Consider the following 20,550-nt stretch of genomic DNA (forward strand, 5'->3'; position numbering starts at 1 on the left):
AGCCTAAACTTAGTCAAAGACAAATATATACATTAAAAATCAACGTGTAAACTATTGTTTTATAACCTTACACTTGATCTCACACAACAGATGATATGCTACTGAATGAGAACGAGTTGGTACACATCAAACTGAAGATGAAGGCAAAACTTGTACACATGTAATAGTAGGACATTCTAACATTCTATCTAATAATTCATCATCACATGACCTTCAAGTGACCCCTCTGTTCAGGCGTTTCTGACAGACGTGGGACGTAAAACAGTGGAACCAGGGTTACGTAGGGAGCAACGCTTACAGAAGACAAAACAAACATCTAAGTGTTAAATTTATGCAAAGGTCACTCACTTTCAAATAAAATAAATCCATTGGTGTGACTTTGGAGTCGAGATAATCTTCGTACACTTTAAACTGTGCTACAGGATCGTAGAAGCTGGCGGCTGTGCTGTACTCCATTTTCACGCTGTCCGAGCTGTGGGACGCTGCTATGGCAACCTGCTAGTGTCCACAACACAGGAAGCGGAAGTCACGCCCTCAAGTTTTATTTAAATCACATAGGAGAAAAATACAATATAAAAATCTATAATATAATTCAAATGGAACCAAAATGATGTTTGGAGAATAATATTATATGACGGTGAAAGCGAAAAGTATTTCTTTGGGATGTGTCCTAGATGGGAAGCTACAGCATGATGACATCAAAGGAGATAAGAACACAAACAGCATCAATATATGTCTGAGGACCCCAGGGCCTGTAGCTTCTAACTGTGGTTGGACAAAGGCTAAAACACTGCGTAAAATTTGGCATTTTGCATGCACATATTTCCACTTTGTTAAAATGTGCATTTAGCTTATAATAGCAATGTTACATATAGTTTCTGTGTTGTCGTTTACTTTTCCATCTTCAACAACAAGGCTTTGTTTTAAAATTGTGCAAATGAAATGAAATCAAAACTGGTGGAAAAGAAGGCTATTGATTCAGAAACCCAGATGGTACTGGCTCCAACACCCTATTAGATATTTAAAGCTAAGCTTTATTTCATCCATTTCCGGCAGCTAAAGCGCTCGGTGAATAGTCTCCCTCTACTAGTGGGAGTTACACATTTGAAACCCTTGGAACATGACTGTTAACACAATACAAAAGAGAAAAACAGAAATATCGCTATAAATTACATTTGAAAATAACTGGACCTAAATGCAGCCCAAACATGTAGCTTGATCCGTCCATGCGCTCTGAACCTGACTTGCAAACAGTAATTTATTGTCTCATATACTCTCATATCTGGTTTTTCTTCAGCTTGCATTAGCCTTAACTGCATCTATGAACTTTGTTAGGTCACACTGCAGCAATAAATGGTTCCATTATTGAGTGTAAAGATATTTAAAATCTCCATCTCATATGTGAGGTATTGTGACATTTCCCCACTGGTTAGTACACAATATTGTAACGTCAAAATAGTTTGTCAGATTGTGTATTTTAAATATGTTTGAATACTCTAGCCAAACATATCCCAGACTTTAATCCAAGAAGAGAGTATTTATATTTATAGTTCAGGCTTCTTATCCAGAGATACATGAATGCGGCTGATTGGCCAATCCAAGGCTCACACAGCCATCCGATACACTAAAATACTCAGCTTTTCCAAAAACAACCGCCTGTTAAAGGGAAGTTTTTCCTTGCATCTGCCTCCAATGTGCTTGCTCTTGTGGAATAAGTTGGGTTCTAACTTTCCCTGCAGGTATTTCCCTGCTACTCCTATAAAGTGCCTTGAGTTAACTTTCTGTTATGATCTGGCACTATAGAAATAAAAATGAATTGAATTGAATTTTTTTTTTCTTCTTCTGCATCTGTATCCTTGGTGATCGGAGTGCACACTTCATGCTGCAATGAGGTGTGCTTGTGTGAGGCTCAGTCTTTCAATATTGCTTTGCATTTCCCACCTCATTTCCTGCATGTTAAGCTGCCTGTGTTTCTTTATTTCTTAAATACATGAGATTCATGAATTAGACTGTTTGAACTGAAACTGTTGTACCATGAGACGCAACGTAGTTCTAGATATCTGCGTCATCCAATTTTAGTTTATTGCAAAACATTTATCTCTGCTTTGCAAGAGCCTTGAGTTAGAAAAACACAACGAACACACTTCCCTTAACATCTGTTGGTTTCAAATGAAAAACTAAGGTGAGGGCCACAGTTGGATAGTCAAAGCCGATATTGTCTTTGCTTTTGATTGTTTTGATTGCTGATTAGCAAAAAAGAAACTATAAATGAAACTTCTTTTTAAAACTGGCAGATTAGTCCTGTGTTAGTTTCTGTGTTGAATGAAAATAATATCATTACCTTGTCCTTATGACAGTATCTTTACTATAATTTAAACATTTTTAAAATAACTATTACAAGGTATTGTGTAAAGGAAGCATAGATGTGAGGTCCCTTAATTGCAATGTTATGAAATACGGATAATCCCTGTTTCAGCCACTCTCATTTTTCAGTCCATTCTTCCTCCATAATAATTTTTGGACAATCTTAACCAAAAAAAAATGGAGGACAACGCCCAGCAATTGTCATTGTACAGCAGTATTCCCCGACAGCCCTTTGAGGTTTTCCACAGATATCTGGAATGCTTTAAATATGATAAATGACCATTTCAACACTTTGGACATGTCCATGAATTATTCCACTTGTCCAATGTCGGCATCCTCCAAACAGAGCCAAACCCCCTGGCATCTACCCAAACCGGTACTTAGGCCAGTACTTGACCTGCCGACGTCTAGGAACTGTTCCTGCATGGAGGTTAGTGTCTGCCAGAGGAGGCTTGGGTGGTGTTGGCGGAGGAGTTCTCCTCCTCTCTTTGCTTCTGTCTGTGATGGTGAAGCCCCGCTCGCTCTTCTCATGCAGGCTGAGCCTGGGCAAGAAATGGGTGGAGACGTGCTGAGATTTGACCCTCGGGCTGGAGCCCATTTTGGCTTTTCCTCGCTTATTGAGGGCCACGTACCACTCACGACTAGCCCTGTGGTTCCTGTGGATGACTGAGGCGTAGGTGTTGTAGCTGTTCTCCTGGAAGCGTTCCCTGAACTTGCAGTCGTCTGTGAACGCTTCCTGCGGAAGAAGGGACATATCAGAGATCAATTTGTCCGAGGTGAGATGAATTTATAGCAAAGCCTTTAAATCTGCTTAAATTGTGAGTTGTTCCACATGTTCATGAAAACTGACACACATTCTGCTGAAAATGAAAATGTAGTCAAAAGACAAATGACAAGTAGAAAGAAACAGTCAGCGTTATGCATCACAAAAAGGAAATACTATATTCAACGCATCAATATTATGGATTCTGACTTGAGTTGAACATTGTCAATACAATAGATGTCCAGCAGGACTTATGATGTGCTTCAGCTCCCATTTCTCATTCGTGTGTGTTGTGCAGATGATCCCAGTGATGTACTTGTTATTAAGGCTGTCACTTCGAAGCTGCATTAAAATGCTGCTGAATTAGTATCAGCAGCAATAATTTGGACGATCTAAATATTTTCCATAGAGCTGGGGACTGAACAAAATGCAAAAATACTCCAGGTGAAACTTCAAACTTTTTGTACCTCAAACCTCAAAGGTTGGACCAAATCTACCAAACAGGGAATAAATTATGTATCAATCCAAAATCCACTAAAATGCAGAGTAAAAATGTAAAAACACCTGCATGTCATATTATATTCTACTACACCACATTTTCATAACACAGTGAAGCAAATATCCAATAAATGTTCCCATTTTGTGCCCAAAATATCCTGGGTGGGAAACTCTGACATGTACCCACGGTCAGGGATGCCTGCTTTCCGCTGCAGTATGACTTCCCTGCATAACCATCCTGCTATTCTACAATAAAACAAACTGTTCTGCTTTGCTGAAGACTCAAACATAGCAGAAAATGATGCTATTACAACAGTTTAGTAAACATGCCAGTCACAAGAGAGTGTGCTGCCGCCACAGCTGAATGGTACAAGGCCTTAAGTTGTTCAAAGTGACCGACTGTTCCTTTTGGCTGTTGATTTTAAAAATGATTAGAAAAGTGATCGGGCCTCCCGAGTGACTGCTATGGGTGGATTGCAAGGATTTAACAGAACGCTCCATTTGAGCAACATACCAGCTCTGGTGGCAGTCACGGAATTATACATTTAGAAACAAATCCATTGGAGCATGTATGAATGTGCACACACACACACACACACACACACACACACACACACGCACACAAACATTCAAGCCTGCATACCAGGATGGAGCTTTGTCCCTCGCTGTGTTTCATAGGATTTAATGGCTGCAGTCAGATTCCAGAGATCTTATTGTTAAAATCATAATGCTTGGACAGCTGTTTAACCTGGCTCTTACCCTACTGGATTGGTCACACTCTTTTAAAGGGACTTTTCCCATGATCCTCAAGGTCAAGAAAAATGAGGCACAATGAGGAAAGTTACAGATGACTGATAACTTTTTTCACTTAACTCAATCAATGTTGCTGCATACTGTAAATGTGCCCTTTCTATTCATGCCACTAAAAAACAGGCTACTGCCAAATCTACTAAAATCACACACGGAAACACACCGATAAATGGACTGCACTTATATAGTACGTTTCCACATTTTGCAGTGCCCAAAGTGCTTTGCAATTTTGGCCTCACATTTACCGATTCACACACTCACTCCCACTCCAGTGGGTGATTGCTGCCATGCAGGGTGCTGCCAGACCCACTGGGAGCAATTTGGGGTTCATACAATAATATGTTCAGTGTCTTGTCCAAGGACACTTTGGCATGTGGAGAGTCAGAGGTGGGATTTGAACCACTGACTTACAGATCACTGGACGACTCACTCTACCAACTGAAACACAGCCGCCCCTTTAACTCAACTAAAATGAAATGTTTCAGCTTAATGTGAAATATGTGAGTGAATGATTTTACGTATGTTGTTCTATTTTGCAATGTAATGCAAATTGGAACTCCTTTACAATTTGTTTGTTTTGTTTTTGTGTAATTAGAGAAAACGTTGAAACAGTCAAAGAAATAGGAAAATATCTGGAATCCATCCCCTTATCTGAATATGCATCCCTCCCCCAGCACAATGCTCCCTCCTTCCTCAGTTTGTTTCAAATCCATCCAATAGATTTGGTGTGGTCCTGCTAACAGTATAACCAACCAACCAACCAACCAACCACATGATGTCATGCCAAAATGCAAAAATTATCTAACAAGTGTGAGTTCCTGTGTTCACACAAATTATTCCAAATCATTAATTGCACACCTACATCATAGGTGTGTATTTTTCTTTACTTCCTCTTCCTGGTTCTCCCTTTTCATTCCGATTTCCCTCGTTTTATCAATGTCTGTACAACAAATGCTCATGACCCTTTCACCTTTCAAAAGATTATGTTTGTGGTGGCTTGCTGAGAAGGTTACGTAGAGTAATGAGCGTCTGTCTCCTTACCCATCATTCAGCCAATAAATTACCACTGTGAAAACACATAAATATGAAATATGACAGGTGGTGCAACAAGATAAGGTTCGAGATGTCACCTGACACGCCGACGTGAGGCCGGAGCCTGTCTGTGGCCCCGGAGGTTTACATCAACCCCAAATCATCAAGGCGGTAAAATAGCAGAGTGCAGCTGTAACCACAGATTGGAGTTTTAGCTATACAAATATTTCTCCGAGGCAGAGCCGCCATGGAGGAAGATATAAGCTCCAACTGCAGAGTAAAGAATATTAAGGCTGTACTGCAGAAAGGAAACTGACTGAAATGCTAAAAATTTAATTTGCTATGTGTAAAACTGCAATTAATGAAGTATAGCACCTCTCTCAAAATAAGTACCGGTATATATTTTACTTTACAATACATTATTAAATATTTTCCCTCTGTAGTGAAGTGCAAGACTGGCCTCAAAGTGCAAGTTATCAGAAATGTCCCTTGCATGAATTATGACAACTGATCAACATGTTGGAAAGATTAATGTAAAGAGTTAAATACTCATGGTCATAAAACTATCCTTATTGTGGAGGTCAGCTTTTGCAGTTCACATTCAACCATTACATGGTTATAGATTTTTTTTTATTAGATTTCTAATGAGGATTTTCACTTGAAGAAAAATTAATTGGAATTGATTTCAGCTCATTCATTTCAGGTTAACCTTTATTATTTTATTTTGTAGAATGCTAATGTGAACCTTTCAGCAACCTTTATGCCGTTGACTGAGTGGATCATCTTTATCACCTCCATGGAAGTGCTTTATATTTGATGGATGGATGGATGCTCTCTTATTGACTACCCTTCCAGCATAAATAGCCCTCTTTCCTGGATTCGAGTAGCCTTTGATAGCTGAAACATTTGGACGGCTATACTCTAAGAGCATCTGCTTCAGCCTCTTTGTGTTAACTGAGACAGTAATGCCAACAAACAACAGATGATCAACCTTTTGAGTTGCTGTAGAAAGAATGAAATAAGAATGACCTTTAATTTGGGACAGACGACTCTTCAGCGAGGCTGGCCGCTGGCTGGCCGTCCCGCCCGTGGCAGCGAGACCAAGCTGCTGTGGGAAGATTTGGGCTTATTGTGAGTTTTGGAGGATTTAAATGTCTTTTAAACTGGGGCTAAGGATTACAGCAGTATATGCCATGACATCCTGATGTGTGATTTGGGGATTCTGTTGTAAAGAACAGTTACAAAGTCACACAACAAGTATGACAAACATGGCTGCACAAAAGATGTTTAGAAGGAATATACAGACTGTTAAAGCCTCCACTGCGATTCCACCACCCAGTAAAAAAATAAAAAAGTTCAATGTTTCACTAAATGTATTTTGTTTTGTTTTATAAATAGCAACTAGCTGCTCCATTGAACCTTTTTACCTCATCAAGTTTGAGTTTTACAGTCATAACGCATCTGCTCTCATCAAACAATGTCTCTGTACACTTTGTGCTCAGCACCAAACAGCACATGAAGGGTGGGACCGCCAGGTAGAGCAAGCGTTTGAGTACTTCACTACAATCCTGTAATAATACTATTCAGAATAAAGTATAAGGCTGCTGAGTAGTGGCGTATCGAGTGGTCAGCAATGATGGATGTCATTATTGGATTAGAATGACTTGATATGCCTGTAGATCAATTAATCGCAACCTAAAATAAGACATCATGAATGTATGTTTGGATACACATTATTTCAGATAACTGTAGTGGAGTAAAGATTGGCCACCAACATTTAGCATACTCCAGTGGGACAAGAAGAATGCTGTGTGTCTGTCGGATATACATTCAATGAGCGTAAATATAGTCTGATGTGATTTCTGTGTAGTCAAAGAATCAATTAGTGATGCTGTGATTGATTCTATAGCCTTAACTTCATCCGGTTGCCATTAGTGTATGGAGAGACTTACAGTGCCATGGAGACGTCCTCTGTTATTCATGGCCAGGAATCTATTGCTGGAGACGCCTTTGATGCCGATCACCCCCTGAGAAACAGCAAAGAGCTCCAGGACACCTTGATAGACAAACAACACATTGGAGTGATTGATGGAGGACCTACGTTTATTTTTTACACGTCTTGTCCTCTTTGGGAATTTGTCCCTTCTCAACAGGAAAAGCAGGCGATCTGATGTCTGATGTCGTCATGCGAGTTCAGTTATGCATTACATGTGGGTTTATCTTGCAGCATGCACATGAGTATATATCTTGACAGGGCAATGAGCAACTTATATTTTTATCAATCTTTTCTGAAAACCAGAGGAAAAAAAATAAAAATTTCAAAATTGACAGATATACCAGCAACGACAAACAAGCCAAGTTTGATTTCTCTTTTATGGCATTTCTGGCAGACTTACAGTATTAAATCTGAAAATGCCATGCAATGTCTGATTTGAAAATAAATTGAATAATATTTTGTTTCGTTTTTTTCTTCTTTTGGGACAAATAAGCCCAAACCCAATGCTTGCTTCATCAATGAGATTGCTGAGAGACCCCGTGTGGGTCTGATCCTTTGGCTGCAGACAGAGGACACTGGGATAATCTGCATGGTGCACACATTTGGCACATTAGTCAGTGTCGTCTGCAAGCAGCAATTTTATGTGATGCTGTTTGTGGAACTAATGGTAGCATCCTGGAGCCAGGGTCCAACCCTCTTGGTTACTGCACTGAACCACACTGGATCATCCACGCTGTCGAGATGAGTAAACGATCCAACTCCAGCAGTAGCGACTGCCATCGTGCTGTTGAACGACTTGAATCCAGATACAGTACTTTAAGAAGACTGTTGTTGATCAGTAGTAAAACGTGGTATAGTGTGCTTTTAGAATTAGAGTAAAAAATGTCCCATAATCAAGTTTTGTCATGGAGAATATTTTTTGTTGGTTTATATAATTGTTATTACTTTTAGCCTCAACTTTAACTCAACTAACTAACCCAGATTACTGAATTAAGCTTTTTAATTGCAAAAAAAGAAAATAAAAAGATATTAATATGTATAAGTATTCAAATTCAAACTAATTTATGTCATTTAGCCTTTTGTTGTTATTATATAGATCCAGAGGGATATGGACAGGAGGCTACCCCACCAATCAAAGTAAAATGAATTATGCACTAGTGAAAAGTAGAACTTTATTCTGCACCAACTCTTCAACCATTTTTTATTTTTTACATCTTATGCAGCTGATTTAGAGGCATAGGGGAAAATATTTTTTAGAACTAATAGGATGAAGTATGGATGCTTTATAGTATATTTCCGCAGTTAATCTCAGTTCTTCTTGCTATTTTTGGGTTATTTAGCTTTATAGGTCTTCAAAAAGCAATTATTCTCGAATGATAAACATGTCAGCTATAGGAACAGGAATGTTAGAAACAGTAAGATGTCGTAATGTTGGTAATTAAACATGAGGACTCATAAATTAAGCCTAATCTCCGCATATGTACTTCATTTAACTCCTGCATGGGACCTAACTGTGCAAAGTTTGCATGTTCTCCCCATGTCTGCATGGGTTCTCTGGATTCATCCTATACCTCTAAAAACATGCAGCTTAGGTGAATTGTGTGTGTCTGTACTTGTATGTTTTTTGTATCTTAGTCATTACTGTTACATGTAGCACGACTTCACCGAGAAACATTCCTAGTCCGTGAACCCTCATTGACAATGGCAATAAACTACTTCTGATTCTTCTGATTCTGATTCTGATTGATCACTATAAATTGTCTGTAGGTATGGGTGTGAGCGTGAGTGGGACTTAACTGGGAAAGACTATTTGTGTCCTTGAAAACGGTAGAGAACTATTACTGCTGATCTCCAGTGCTGTCGTGCAAGATTCAAAACCGCATGGCTGTCATGTTGAAATCCATGTAACATGACAACTCTTCTAAAGGGGGCCAGGAAATAGAGCACAAAGTGCACTTTCACAGTTAGCCTTGGCATTTTCCTCAGGGGGTGAGCAATGTGTTGGTGCAGTAAAGATTAAACGTCCGATCAGTCTTTTCACCCATAACACAGGAAAAGACACTCACACAGGACACTATTTGGAAGATGTTATTTTATAAATATTTCATAAATATTTACAACCCTACTTTTCATTGTCAGTGCAGTTGTGCACTTTGATGCTGAAAAATTAATTTGCAGGTTAAACATGTTGTTTTTTGTTATTCATCTATCATGGATGAAGTTATTGTCACTAGTTGTAAAAAAAAAGTCTGAAAGTTGGACTTTCACATCTTTGTCCTATGTTTTTCTTTTTTTAATGATAAAGTTAAAGTTTCCCCGTTTAACCAAAACTCTGATATGCCTAGATTTCCATTTCAAAAATATTCTTGTGTATAAATCTAAAAAGAAATCATGCCACACAACATAGTATTATTATTATTATTATTATTATTATTATTCATGTTGGCACCAGCTTCAAACACCGAGTATCCAAATTAGTATCCTATCTTCAACTTACTGGACCCTGGAGAAACAAAATATTCTGGGTACTCTAACAATTTTCATTTCAGCCATCTACACGTCAAATAAATTAAATGTTTGCTGTCATGTTTGTTTGTTTGTTTTGCAACAGAAAAGTCTTGGTTCCACAGAGGACAGATATGCATTTGTATATCAAGTTATTACAGTTATGTATTAATTAGTAGACTATGATTGTTTTTTTAATAACGATAATAAGTGGATATTTTTAAGTGCATGGCGTAAAGTTGTTGTGATGACAGTCGTTCTGATTGACAATGCAACACATCCTGGTGTCTCACTGCTGCACCTGTTACTGCCACTAATAGTCTGTACCTGCCAACATCCAATAGACACAAACATGACTCGTCGCGTATTTATCAGGGTCGGGCAGCCTAAGTTTAGTTGCGCGTTCCTCATACTGCCACTTCATGTGTAAATTATTATTGGTACAATTGTGAAAGAAAAAATGTATACAGCCGCAAATCGGGCTGAAACAGATCCAAGTGCGCATTTTCAGCATGATGCAGCGGGTTCATCTGCGCGTCAGAGAATACAGAATCCAGTTGTTATGGCGCTCCTTTGCGCAGCAGCATCGAATAGAATGACTTACTCAGATGGTTGGGTTCATGACTGCCGTTTACTCTGCCGTCGAGATGAATCTGGAGATGGAACCCGATGCCAACCCTACAATAGAGCCTGCAAGTCCTGCGCCCCGAAGCAATCTCCTCTTCAAGAAGTTGGCGCTCCAAAGAGACTTGCTGTGATGTGATGGTACAAATCAAATGAGAGACGATCAAAAGGTAAAAAAGAACAATCATTCTTCATAAAAGGAGAAGCGAGTCCATTTCCAGCCTTTTAGTTTTGCTCGCGCTGTATGTGCGCGCATAAATCCAGCGCGCACACTCGTGCTGCGCTCCTGGGCATTACCCCGGCTGTAATAGCTGGGGTTGTTCTCCTGGCACGGGGATATTTATAACGCCAATGATCTCACTGCTCGATGCATGCCTGGGCTCTAAAGGACACTCTTTCATACAAATATTGTCCCCGAGATTCTTCTCCTGCTCAGCAGCGATCCCCAACAGAAGGGAGCGCATCGGGAACTGCGCATTTTCCAAGGAATAGCCCGCGCCAGGACGCGCTGAGCGCGGCATTTTACGCACAGCGAGGCATCATTTACATATCCAGAAGGTGATTAACTACTAGATAACCAGAAATAAAAAATGACCCGTCACATCCTTCAGTGCAAGTTGAGTCGAACCGATGGCACGACAGAGAATGGTGGGGCTCAGACGACAAGGATCAGTAAGGTCTCAACAATGGCTCAACGGGAGACTCAGTCAGCCATATTAATAGATTCGAGCCCACCTATCACCTGATACTTCCACAAACTTGCAGAAGACATTCGTCAGTCAAGACTCCAGTTACTTCAGTTATTCTATTTCATTTGTTCTTTTTCTTGAAATAGCCTTCCTGTCATCCACAAAACTGTCCTTGAGCACCGCAGCAAATGCCCTGCAATATAGTTTCACCAATATTAGTAACATAAATCCCCACGTCATCAACTCCTCATTTTCCACATGAAGTTAAATTCAGATTTTTTTTAATTCACCGTGAAATACACAACTACAACTTTTCACAACAAATGATCCAACGATCAGGTCTTTTTTTTTTATAGCCATTGGTCTGGTATTTAAATTTCTCAAACAGGTAGTTTTCATCTACGCATCTGAGTGCACAAGGGATTTATTTGATTCACAACGATTGTGTTCTCTCTTTTCTTTTATGAATGATTCATTCCTTGACACTGCTCTTTACAGTATCTTATGTGCATCCCCTTATTGACTCGGTTCACTGTGTAAACATGTCAACAACAGGACAAATTGTGTGTACAAAAGCATGTGTCTACCATTATCACAAAGAAAAACAACAAAGAGCAGCTTCAATAGATTTGAAAAATGGTGTTACTCATCCTACCGAACCTCAGATGAACTTCATTTAGGTGTTTAAGTGCATTGCATGGGTTTTGTTCCTTGTCACGTTCACTACATTAAAAGAGGGCTTAAATATACAGCATGCTATATACATGATATTTGGCATATACTAGTACTGTTTCAGATAGCCTCAAGAAATATGAATTGGTTTGTTTTTGTTATTTGTCAGGAAAAAGACTAAAAAGGGAATCTTGTTTAAAGTCTATAATAATTTTCCCCGTTTCCAAAAAAGACCTCGATCGCTGATGGTTTGAGGAGTAAATCAAGTCATCATGGAGAATCATACAAAATAAAACATTTTTACATTCCTTATCTTCTGCAGTATTGTAATCCAGTTGTACATGAGCTCAACTTTAGTTCAAGATGATTGTGTTGTATCACATGTCCATTTACATCCCATCCCTCATTATTATCAATGCCCAATCTGTATTTGAATTGGATTACCTCTCACCCAGCAGTGGATTATGGCCTGTTTAGCGGTCTAATTGCCTCTGGCACACAGAGTTGAGGCGAGGCCTACATTACCTTTTATGTAAACAGCAGGGCAGTGTTTAGTCCCACTGTTCTAATGGCCAGTCATTCCTCTGAGGCCAGTCCAGTAACAGTGAGGTAATCCTACTGAGCCATATAAACATGGATGATCCTGATTGATTTTACCACCCGATTGATCCCAGCTTTTAGCAGCTTTTTAGTCTAAGCAAACACCAGACAGCAGGTTCTGCTGTGGCCCTAAACCCAGAGATCAATTTGGGGGGTGCGGGGGGGGGGGGGGGGGGGGGGGGGAGCATATGACCAGTCGAGGCCTCAATCATCAATGCAATGACAAAACCGCGGTGTCCAGTGGCATTAAAATTGTCTGCATGGTCATCATTGCAGAAAAGTCATTTGAGCTGTATATTTAATACCAGGTCACATTCTTGAATATAAAGTGTTACGCTACACTTGGAAATTATTTTCAAGGGCAAGTCTTTTCTCTGCGACATTTCCGGCCTTGATAAGACACGACATAGCACACAGGACAAGTTTGGATTACAACGAGAACTAATATGGTTCCTATTCAGAGTTTCACCAGAATCCTGAGAGACTTTTGTAGCTGTCTTTTCTTCTTGTGATCCTGACCCAAATTTGAAAGCAACATTTTCAGGGTTGTTGGAAAAAACAAAACCGTTTTTTACCAAGCAGAGTGATCTCTGTGACTGTGGGAGGGAGCGTTTTACTACCAACTTCATAGACCTGTTGAAACTTTGTTTATGTGCCTAAATCCTCTTTGCCACGGAGGTGTGCCATTGTAAGTTCTTGGATGCGCCCCAAAAAAGATCCAAAAACATGAGCGCACATACCTGCTGCCATCTTCTTGGAGAATGAGGAGTTTAAGGACAAGAACAAAGTTAGCTGTTTTAGAAACAGATTGAGGACAGTCCAAGGAAGTCCAAGGAAAAGTATGGGCTCTTCGGCACAGGGAAAGGAAGTAGGAATGTGGAAGGAATCTGGTGAGACGCAATGAAGTCCCCGAGGTCCTTCTCTCGTGAGGGACACCATCATATCTGTCTTCTTATGAGACTAATAGTAAACACTCATTTCCACTGGCAACTGAAACTGGAAGTGTGTCCCCTTTGTAGAGCCCACAAAGCAGATTTACCAGGACAAAAAGGCATTTTAAGGAGCAACCATTGGATATCTGATCCTCTTCAGCAGTCAATTAACTACAAACTCAATGCCCCAGGTCACAACTTCAATAAGACACCTAGGAAAGACGATAGTAAAGGGGGTCTGAGCGGTCATTCAGGTCAAACTAAAATGAGAGGACATCCGGCGTGACGTTGGTAGAGCCAGGTCAATAAAACAGGAGGATAGATTAGGAACATCTGCCACCGGACTTGTCATGATTTGCACATTTTAGCAGTTCTGATGTGCTCCATATTCCTGTAATCTACACATGAGAGGAACATGCCTTGATTACCTAAAGTACCACACTGAGAGAAGCCATTTCTGGTTGTCGATTTCTTCTCAGCCCGAGACAACTTCCTGGAAAAGACTGTGTTGTCTTAAGGGAAATGTAGAGAAAAGACTGTCCCTATGCCATTGGCCTCCTCCCCAGCAAAAACAGGGTTATTGTGATCGTAATTCGAAGAGCCCCCGGTGCTATTTACTGTTCAAAAAGTGGCACGCTCCTCCTTGTTGCTTCAATCCCCAGTACAGCATAAGGTCAGATGTAGCAGGGATGTCTTGATAAAATGTCCACGTAGGGGTCAGCTCAAGGTCATCTTTGACCGTGGGCATGCATGTTTTTCCAGTTTCATACTTCCAAAAGAAATAGTTTCAGCAATTGCTTGTTTTTAATGTATGGGTTAGAATTAATGAGCTGTGCCTCAAATTGTTTTTCTTCTCCAAGCCCTTTCATGGGAGTCGACTTACTCAAGTCCATTTACTCCATGTGTACATATTCTTTGGCCACCCAATATTTTAAGATGGTTCAACATAATTCTCTGTGTTGCATTGGCAGAAACTTTTGCAAAGGCTGCAGAGGTCAGCCAAGTTTCTTGAACATGCTAGATTTCAGATTAACTGCCTGTAATGTATGATTTACGCTCTTTATAATCATGCTTTGTGCAAAAATAAACACATCAAGAGGGCATTTGAACACACACACACATTTAGTGACAGCTGTATTGATTTTGTGGTGCTTCAAGTCCAACGGCGTCCTCATCAGTGCTTCCCACAACACGAGCCCCTCTTGAGCGTCTCTGACACTTCGTCTGAAGTCTTCAACATTTGCCACAGGCGTCTTTGTCTTTTTGAGATTCATGATTTTCACAAACTTCCTTCTTTTAATGTTCAAGACAACAAATCAATAAAATGGGAGGATCAAGTTTGGGAGAAAAGAGCGTTGCAGGGAAATGAAAAATACATTGCCAAATTTGGACGCAACATTTTATCTTCAGACTAAAGCGATGAACTCTCACAGTAATCAGCAGGAGGAGGATGTTGCAGCTTGTTTGTTGATTTTTCCTAGTCACATGTTGTCTCTTAATGGGTCCACAAAGCATGCGTTTGTGTGTGTGGCTCTGACCCTCTGTTATATACTGCTGTGCATGATGGTCTTTGAACAAAAAGAAAAATGATGACATCTGCTATCACAGGAAAACTCTCTCTATTATTTGTTGGAAAAAAACATGTTTAATCATGATAATATATTAATGACACTGTTTTTTAATCGACTTCTTGATGTTTAAAATTGTTAGAATGGTAGATGTAAGACAAAATATTTGTGAAATTGCATCAATATCTTCGCCGCTGACTGAAAACAAAATAGGGAATTACTCAAAATGTTTTCAAAGCTGAATTCTGTGTGCTCACATACTGTAGCCACATAGTCGTCATTCTGGAGCAGGTCTGGTTCCTGTGAAGCTCGGGTCTGATCCCCGAAGCCGAGGTGGAGGGAGTCAGCCAGTAGGATTTCAGGTGTTCCCTATGAAGGCTTTAATGGAGGTCTTCTTCTTCCAGTGAAAACAGCTGAGAACAGCTAATGGAAATCCTAAATCTGGAGTTCATCCAACAGAAAGACGTGAAGCTGACGCTTGTCCCTGTTTGTATGTTTGTGTGGTTCCATTAGAATTTGTGACGTTTGTGCTGGAATATTTTTGAAATACTCAAAATTCCATTCTCTGTTGGGGGAAAGAAGTGAAGCAAATTAATAATTTAAATTAGCCCCACATATAAAAAAAAAAAACCTTATCATTAACTACATTGGTTTAATCTCACTATGCTTGATGAGCTGTTGCCAAATTTGGCAGATAATTATTTAGTTTTAATGGAGTAATAAAAAATATACAAAAACTATACTATTGTTATTGTGACTGCATACCGGCAGCACTAACAGTATTAATAATAATAATAACACTATTACTACTACTGTTTTACTACTACTACTACAAATAATCATAATAATAATAATCATTACTAGTTTGATTCCCCCCCCCCTTCACCTTGGGAACTCTCAGAAAACAAGCATTACATTAGCGTTCTTTGACAGATGTAAAGATTAACAAAAACTCTTCTTGTTTTGTTCTGGTCAATTGATGATGATGATGATGCATCCATTTCTCCTGTCGAAAATCCCCTCTGAAGATATTCACAAATCAGACTTAGATCTTTCTCCTTAAGTAGTCCCTGGGTGGCAATGGGACGGAAGACACAAAGATAAATCTGGTCTGTTTTCCCTCAAAGGAAACAGCCGGACTGGACAACACTGGTCTTCACTAATCCATTATCCACCTCTGTATCTGGCCCACCCCTGGGACACCATAGGTCTTCATCCAGACCTTTCACTGGGGCTGATGACACACACACACAATCTTTGCCTTTCATCTTGATTATCCCATATTTGGCCAAGAGAAAAATAGTATTTCAATGCTGAGTAACTATTTAAGGAGTCATCGGAAGATCACACGTACACGACAAAATACTGTGCAGCAACTTTAATAATGAAATAGCCTCACGTATGTATGCGTGTATATTGTTGGATATATGCTGTACAGAAAGAGATGGACCCTCAGAGTCACCTCAAATTTATCCTTCCATAAAAAAACAATTTGTTTTAATCATTATTTGTTTTTGCATCCAATCAATATTGTGTGCCGATTAATTAAGTCACTTGAGAAGCAGTTGCTGTAAGACGTGTGGTTTACATCTGCATTCCCGTGTGATCAAATGAGAGACATCCCAGAATGTGATGCATCACGCTCCATTGATCGTCTTAATATCGTTGTTATTGAATGAAGCAGTGTTATTATTTAATGTTTGCAACAAAAGAAAGAAGAAATGTGTGTGATGCAGCCCAACTCCTGTATCGTCTACACTGGAATCACAGTGTGGGTGTGTGTGTGTGTGTCAGCTGCACGACTGCTGGTTGTAACTAAGTAAGGTGTCCTCTGAAGCGTTGGCTGTCAGCCTGGAGTCGGACACCGGGCGGGCCAGTCCTCGCCTCGAGGCCTGCCTTACGCTCCAGTCATTACTGCGACTGATAAAGTTGGGATGACTTTCATGATGGCAGCGAGGCGGCGTGCGAGGGCAGCATGGCCGTCATGGACAGAGCGGCAGCGGAATGTGTAACACGACCATATTCAGAGTCATCAGCTACTGCTGCATGGAACACAGTCACGACATCAAAGATGGCGTGAGGCAGCTAAAACAGACACACACACAGACACACACACAAACGTACACAGCTTAAACAAAAACTTGAATTACGCAAAAAGGAAATGCCACAATGAGAGTGTGACAAATGACAAGTGTTTACTGGAACCATTTTAAAGCTGGCTGTTCGGTATCTGATGTGCTGTTGGATTTTCCTGTGGTTTGCTGATGGGTGTCATTTATATTTAGTCTGTGCTTGCTGATTTATGGGAGATCAATGAAAACTCACCGTTAAACATACAGGAAGTCTTTATCGTTCAGGTTATGGATGCAATGTGCGAGAAACACCAGATCGCTACAGGATTCCAGGACAATAACATCACTGAATATGAACACAGTAATTGCTTCAGAGAGTTGCATTGAATCTGCACAACGTCTGTTGCTTTTCTGTATGTGGCGGCAAAGTAGCCGAGACTGGCAAACAGGTGTAACCTAAATATCTAACCTCCGGAGTTGTCACCATCTCCACGATGCAAAGAATCCAGGACTGAGAAATGTCCCACAGACAGGTAGAGCGCCAGAGGGAGAGACACTCGGCCACAGGAATGTGGACGCACAGTGATCGGTCTCAGAGCGGACATGATGTGTAAATGTGTCCCCGTCAGCGGACCTGTAGATGGGGTGCTTTGTGGGTCAGAAATAGTGCAAGTGCAAAGAGGACGATGTTGTTTGTTTAAATTTAGAGCGATGTCCTAATCAGACAGCAGCAGGGCGAGCTGGCCACATACAAACCCTAGAGTTCACAACGAATGGTGGTGTGTGTGTGTGTGTGAGCGGGCTCTAACAACAGGTTGGCCAATCAGAAGACAGTCTGCAACCGTGGAAACAGATTCATTGTTTCAGTCCTTTTTAAAGTGTCAAACGTCTGCCGTTTCCAGCTGCTTCATGTTACAGTTTGCTGCTGTTCTTTGTCATGTATGATTGACAATAAAGGCTCTTTGGGTTTAAAACGCTTGACTTGAACAGCGGAAGCATTTTGGAGACTGATTTGTGCTCTTTCCATCAGGTTCCTCTTCCTGTCTGCTCGTACTCCTTGTTGCTTCGGTGCAAATGAGAACCTCAGCAAAATGCTCGCAATGTTAAAATCTCTTCTGATGCAGAGAGCCAAATGGCACGGGGCATGCTGCTCTGTGCTGAGTGATGCGCTGATACGTGTGTATCACTAAGTATCACTCGTGTGTGTGCATGTGTGTGTGCCGGTGTGTGCGCGTGTGTGTGTTTGCCCTCATCTCTCGTCGACCACCTCTCTGTGGTCAGAGTGACTTGATGGGATTGCTGACATGCGAGGCGTTTGTTGATGTGAGATGAAGTCAAATGTGCAGACATGTCCACCTCGACAGTAAATCGTCCCCATGTGAGCGTCATTGCATGTCTCAGCCCCAATCACTTCATGTGCTTCAAATGACCTGCGACACTGACAGACTATATTTTCACTGCCGGGGATTTTGGAACTGTGTTCTTGGGGAGGTTTGTAAATATTGTTGCCTGGACACATCTTGATTATTTTCTCCATTATCACCTAAGTGGACGGAATGGTCCTACGCAGCACTGCGGATTAGATCACACTACAGAAGGGATCAACTTAATATTGAAATAATAAGAGTATAAATAAAACTAAGAAGTGACATTCAGATGTTCTCAATCAGTTCACACTAGTTCCAGAACATACGCAATTTGCTCCCTCATGCCTCCTGTCGTCATATACTGTCTTGAGAGAGAGAGGTTATGAATTGAGTTTAATTTTTATTCATTCATTCATTTTCTTGAGCCGCTTATCTGGATACGGGTTGTAAATTTAAGATGGACCTGACGACAGTCGGAGGTCGGGAACACCCTGTATATGTCGCCAGTTTGCAGGGACGCATGGAAAGACAAATATCCTGCTCACACACAGTTATAACTACAGTCAATTCAGAGTGGCAAATTAACCTAATTTGCATGTTTTTGGTGGTGGGAGGAAGTAAGACAACCTGCAGAGAACACATGCAGAATTTCAATGTTTGAAAATAAATATTTACAATTAGTCACAAGGACAGCAATAGTGTAGATGAGGGCAGGTGTAATATGTGATCTTCTAAACCAAAACTATCTGAATTGCCATAGACTACTATCATAAAAACCAAAACAAAATGTGTAGCTTTTAAATTGTCCATAAATATTTGATGATGATACCAAGTTGGTTAAACATAGTTCAGTTTCTACACTGATCAAATTTGTTACATTTAAAAATTAAAGCAAGCGGGATCTAAAAACTGCAAACACAGCAGTGAACTTTGACCTCTTGGATTGTTGGAACTGGTGTCTGAATTTTTTTCTGGTCCACTGAACCACTAAAATGTTATTATGGAAAACTTAAATAATTATTTAGAAATAATAGAAATGTTCTTTAATGAAAGTAAAAAATACTTTTCAACTTCAGGGAAGTAGAGTTTAAGTTCACTTTAATGGTCATAGCCATCGTAGTTTTCATGACAAACGGGCTTAGTGTACATATGAATACTAATTCCCTTTAACTACTTTATTTCTGAGCACTATTTTCCCCACCTGGCTCCAGACCATGCAGAGCACTGGAAACACGCGCTCATCTCGTCGTAGTTTGTATGTCCACCGCTTGATGGCGCTGTCTAACTACTTTATGCATTTTCTTTTTGGGTTTCAAGATTGAGCTGTCGAGCCATAGTATTGATTGACTATTAATCGTGCAATTACGTTATCAGCACAAAATGTTGATTATTGATTTACAATCAGTCCTGACATTTGATAAACGTCAAAAAAATGTTAAGTATTTATTTGGGTTTTTTTCATGATTAAATCCCAAATCTTCCGCAATGATGACAGACTGCTGGTCGAGCGATGGTTGTAATTATTTCTCACAGTGCATGTAGAGATGACGCGCCTCGCTGGATCTCTGCAGGTTAGCGGAATTTGTTGAGAAAATGTGAAAATTGCAAACACTAAAATATATAAAAACAAATTATTTAAATAAACTCGTGTGGCTTTCGCAGGAGCGCACCATTTATATTTTCATAACAGATAATCCAGTGCAATAAAATATTTTAATATACATATTGAATATATTAATAACAAATGAATCTCAAATGCAGATGTCCGTGTGGCTTCATTGGTAATTGAAAGATCCTACAGTCCCAATGCTTTCAGATTTTCAGCAGAAAACATTGACAGAACAAATTAATTATAGGCACATGTTACAAGAAACTACGGTTATTTAAATCGGTAGTTTTGTGTAAGGTAATCGATTTCAGTACTCGAGCTGACGGCAGCCTCTCGGTGAAAAGTTCGTTCAGAATTCAACCGAGTCGGCGTCGGTCAGTAACGGCGATATCCGAACTTCGAGCTTTTATTGTCAATAGAAAATGTAAATAGTTGGAAACATTAACTAT

At 40.1% G+C, this 20,550-nt stretch overlaps 2 protein-coding genes across 2 annotated transcripts in view; both read right to left on the bottom strand.

Annotated features, from left to right (window-relative positions):
- Positions 1 to 456, bottom strand: part of cfap299 (cilia and flagella associated protein 299) — a 60,587-nt gene extending 60,131 nt beyond the window's left edge. The window contains exon 1 of the mRNA XM_068738805.1: positions 349 to 456. Coding sequence (XP_068594906.1) covers positions 349 to 456 — 108 coding nt within the window. The remainder of the gene's footprint in view (positions 1 to 348) is intronic.
- A 2,272-nt stretch (positions 457 to 2,728) lies between these two features.
- On the bottom strand, positions 2,729 to 10,780 carry fgf5 (fibroblast growth factor 5). Its single transcript, XM_068738769.1, has 3 exons — positions 10,573 to 10,780; positions 7,420 to 7,523; positions 2,729 to 3,100 (listed from the first exon to the last, which is right to left on the bottom strand). The coding sequence occupies exons 1-3, from the start codon at positions 10,778 to 10,780 to the stop codon at positions 2,729 to 2,731; spliced, it is 684 nt and encodes a 227-aa protein (XP_068594870.1).
- Between the last annotated feature and the right edge of the window lie 9,770 nt (positions 10,781 to 20,550).

This window comes from Brachionichthys hirsutus, chromosome 4 (genome assembly GCF_040956055.1).
Source record: "Brachionichthys hirsutus isolate HB-005 chromosome 4, CSIRO-AGI_Bhir_v1, whole genome shotgun sequence".
Lineage (NCBI taxonomy): Eukaryota > Metazoa > Chordata > Actinopteri > Lophiiformes > Brachionichthyidae > Brachionichthys > Brachionichthys hirsutus.

Excerpts from the sequence above, each read along its gene's own strand:
- fgf5 (XM_068738769.1), bottom strand. The coding sequence starts at position 10,780 with ATGATTGTTCTTTTTTACCTTTTGATCGTCTCTCATTTGATTTGTACC. Across the intron at positions 7,524-10,572 it reads TCATGAACCCAACCATCTGA|GTGTCCTGGAGCTCTTTGCT; the intron begins GTAAGTCATTCT and ends TTGTCTATCAAG. Across the intron at positions 3,101-7,419 it reads GAGGACGTCTCCATGGCACT|GAAGCGTTCACAGACGACTG; the intron begins GTAAGTCTCTCC and ends CTTCTTCCGCAG.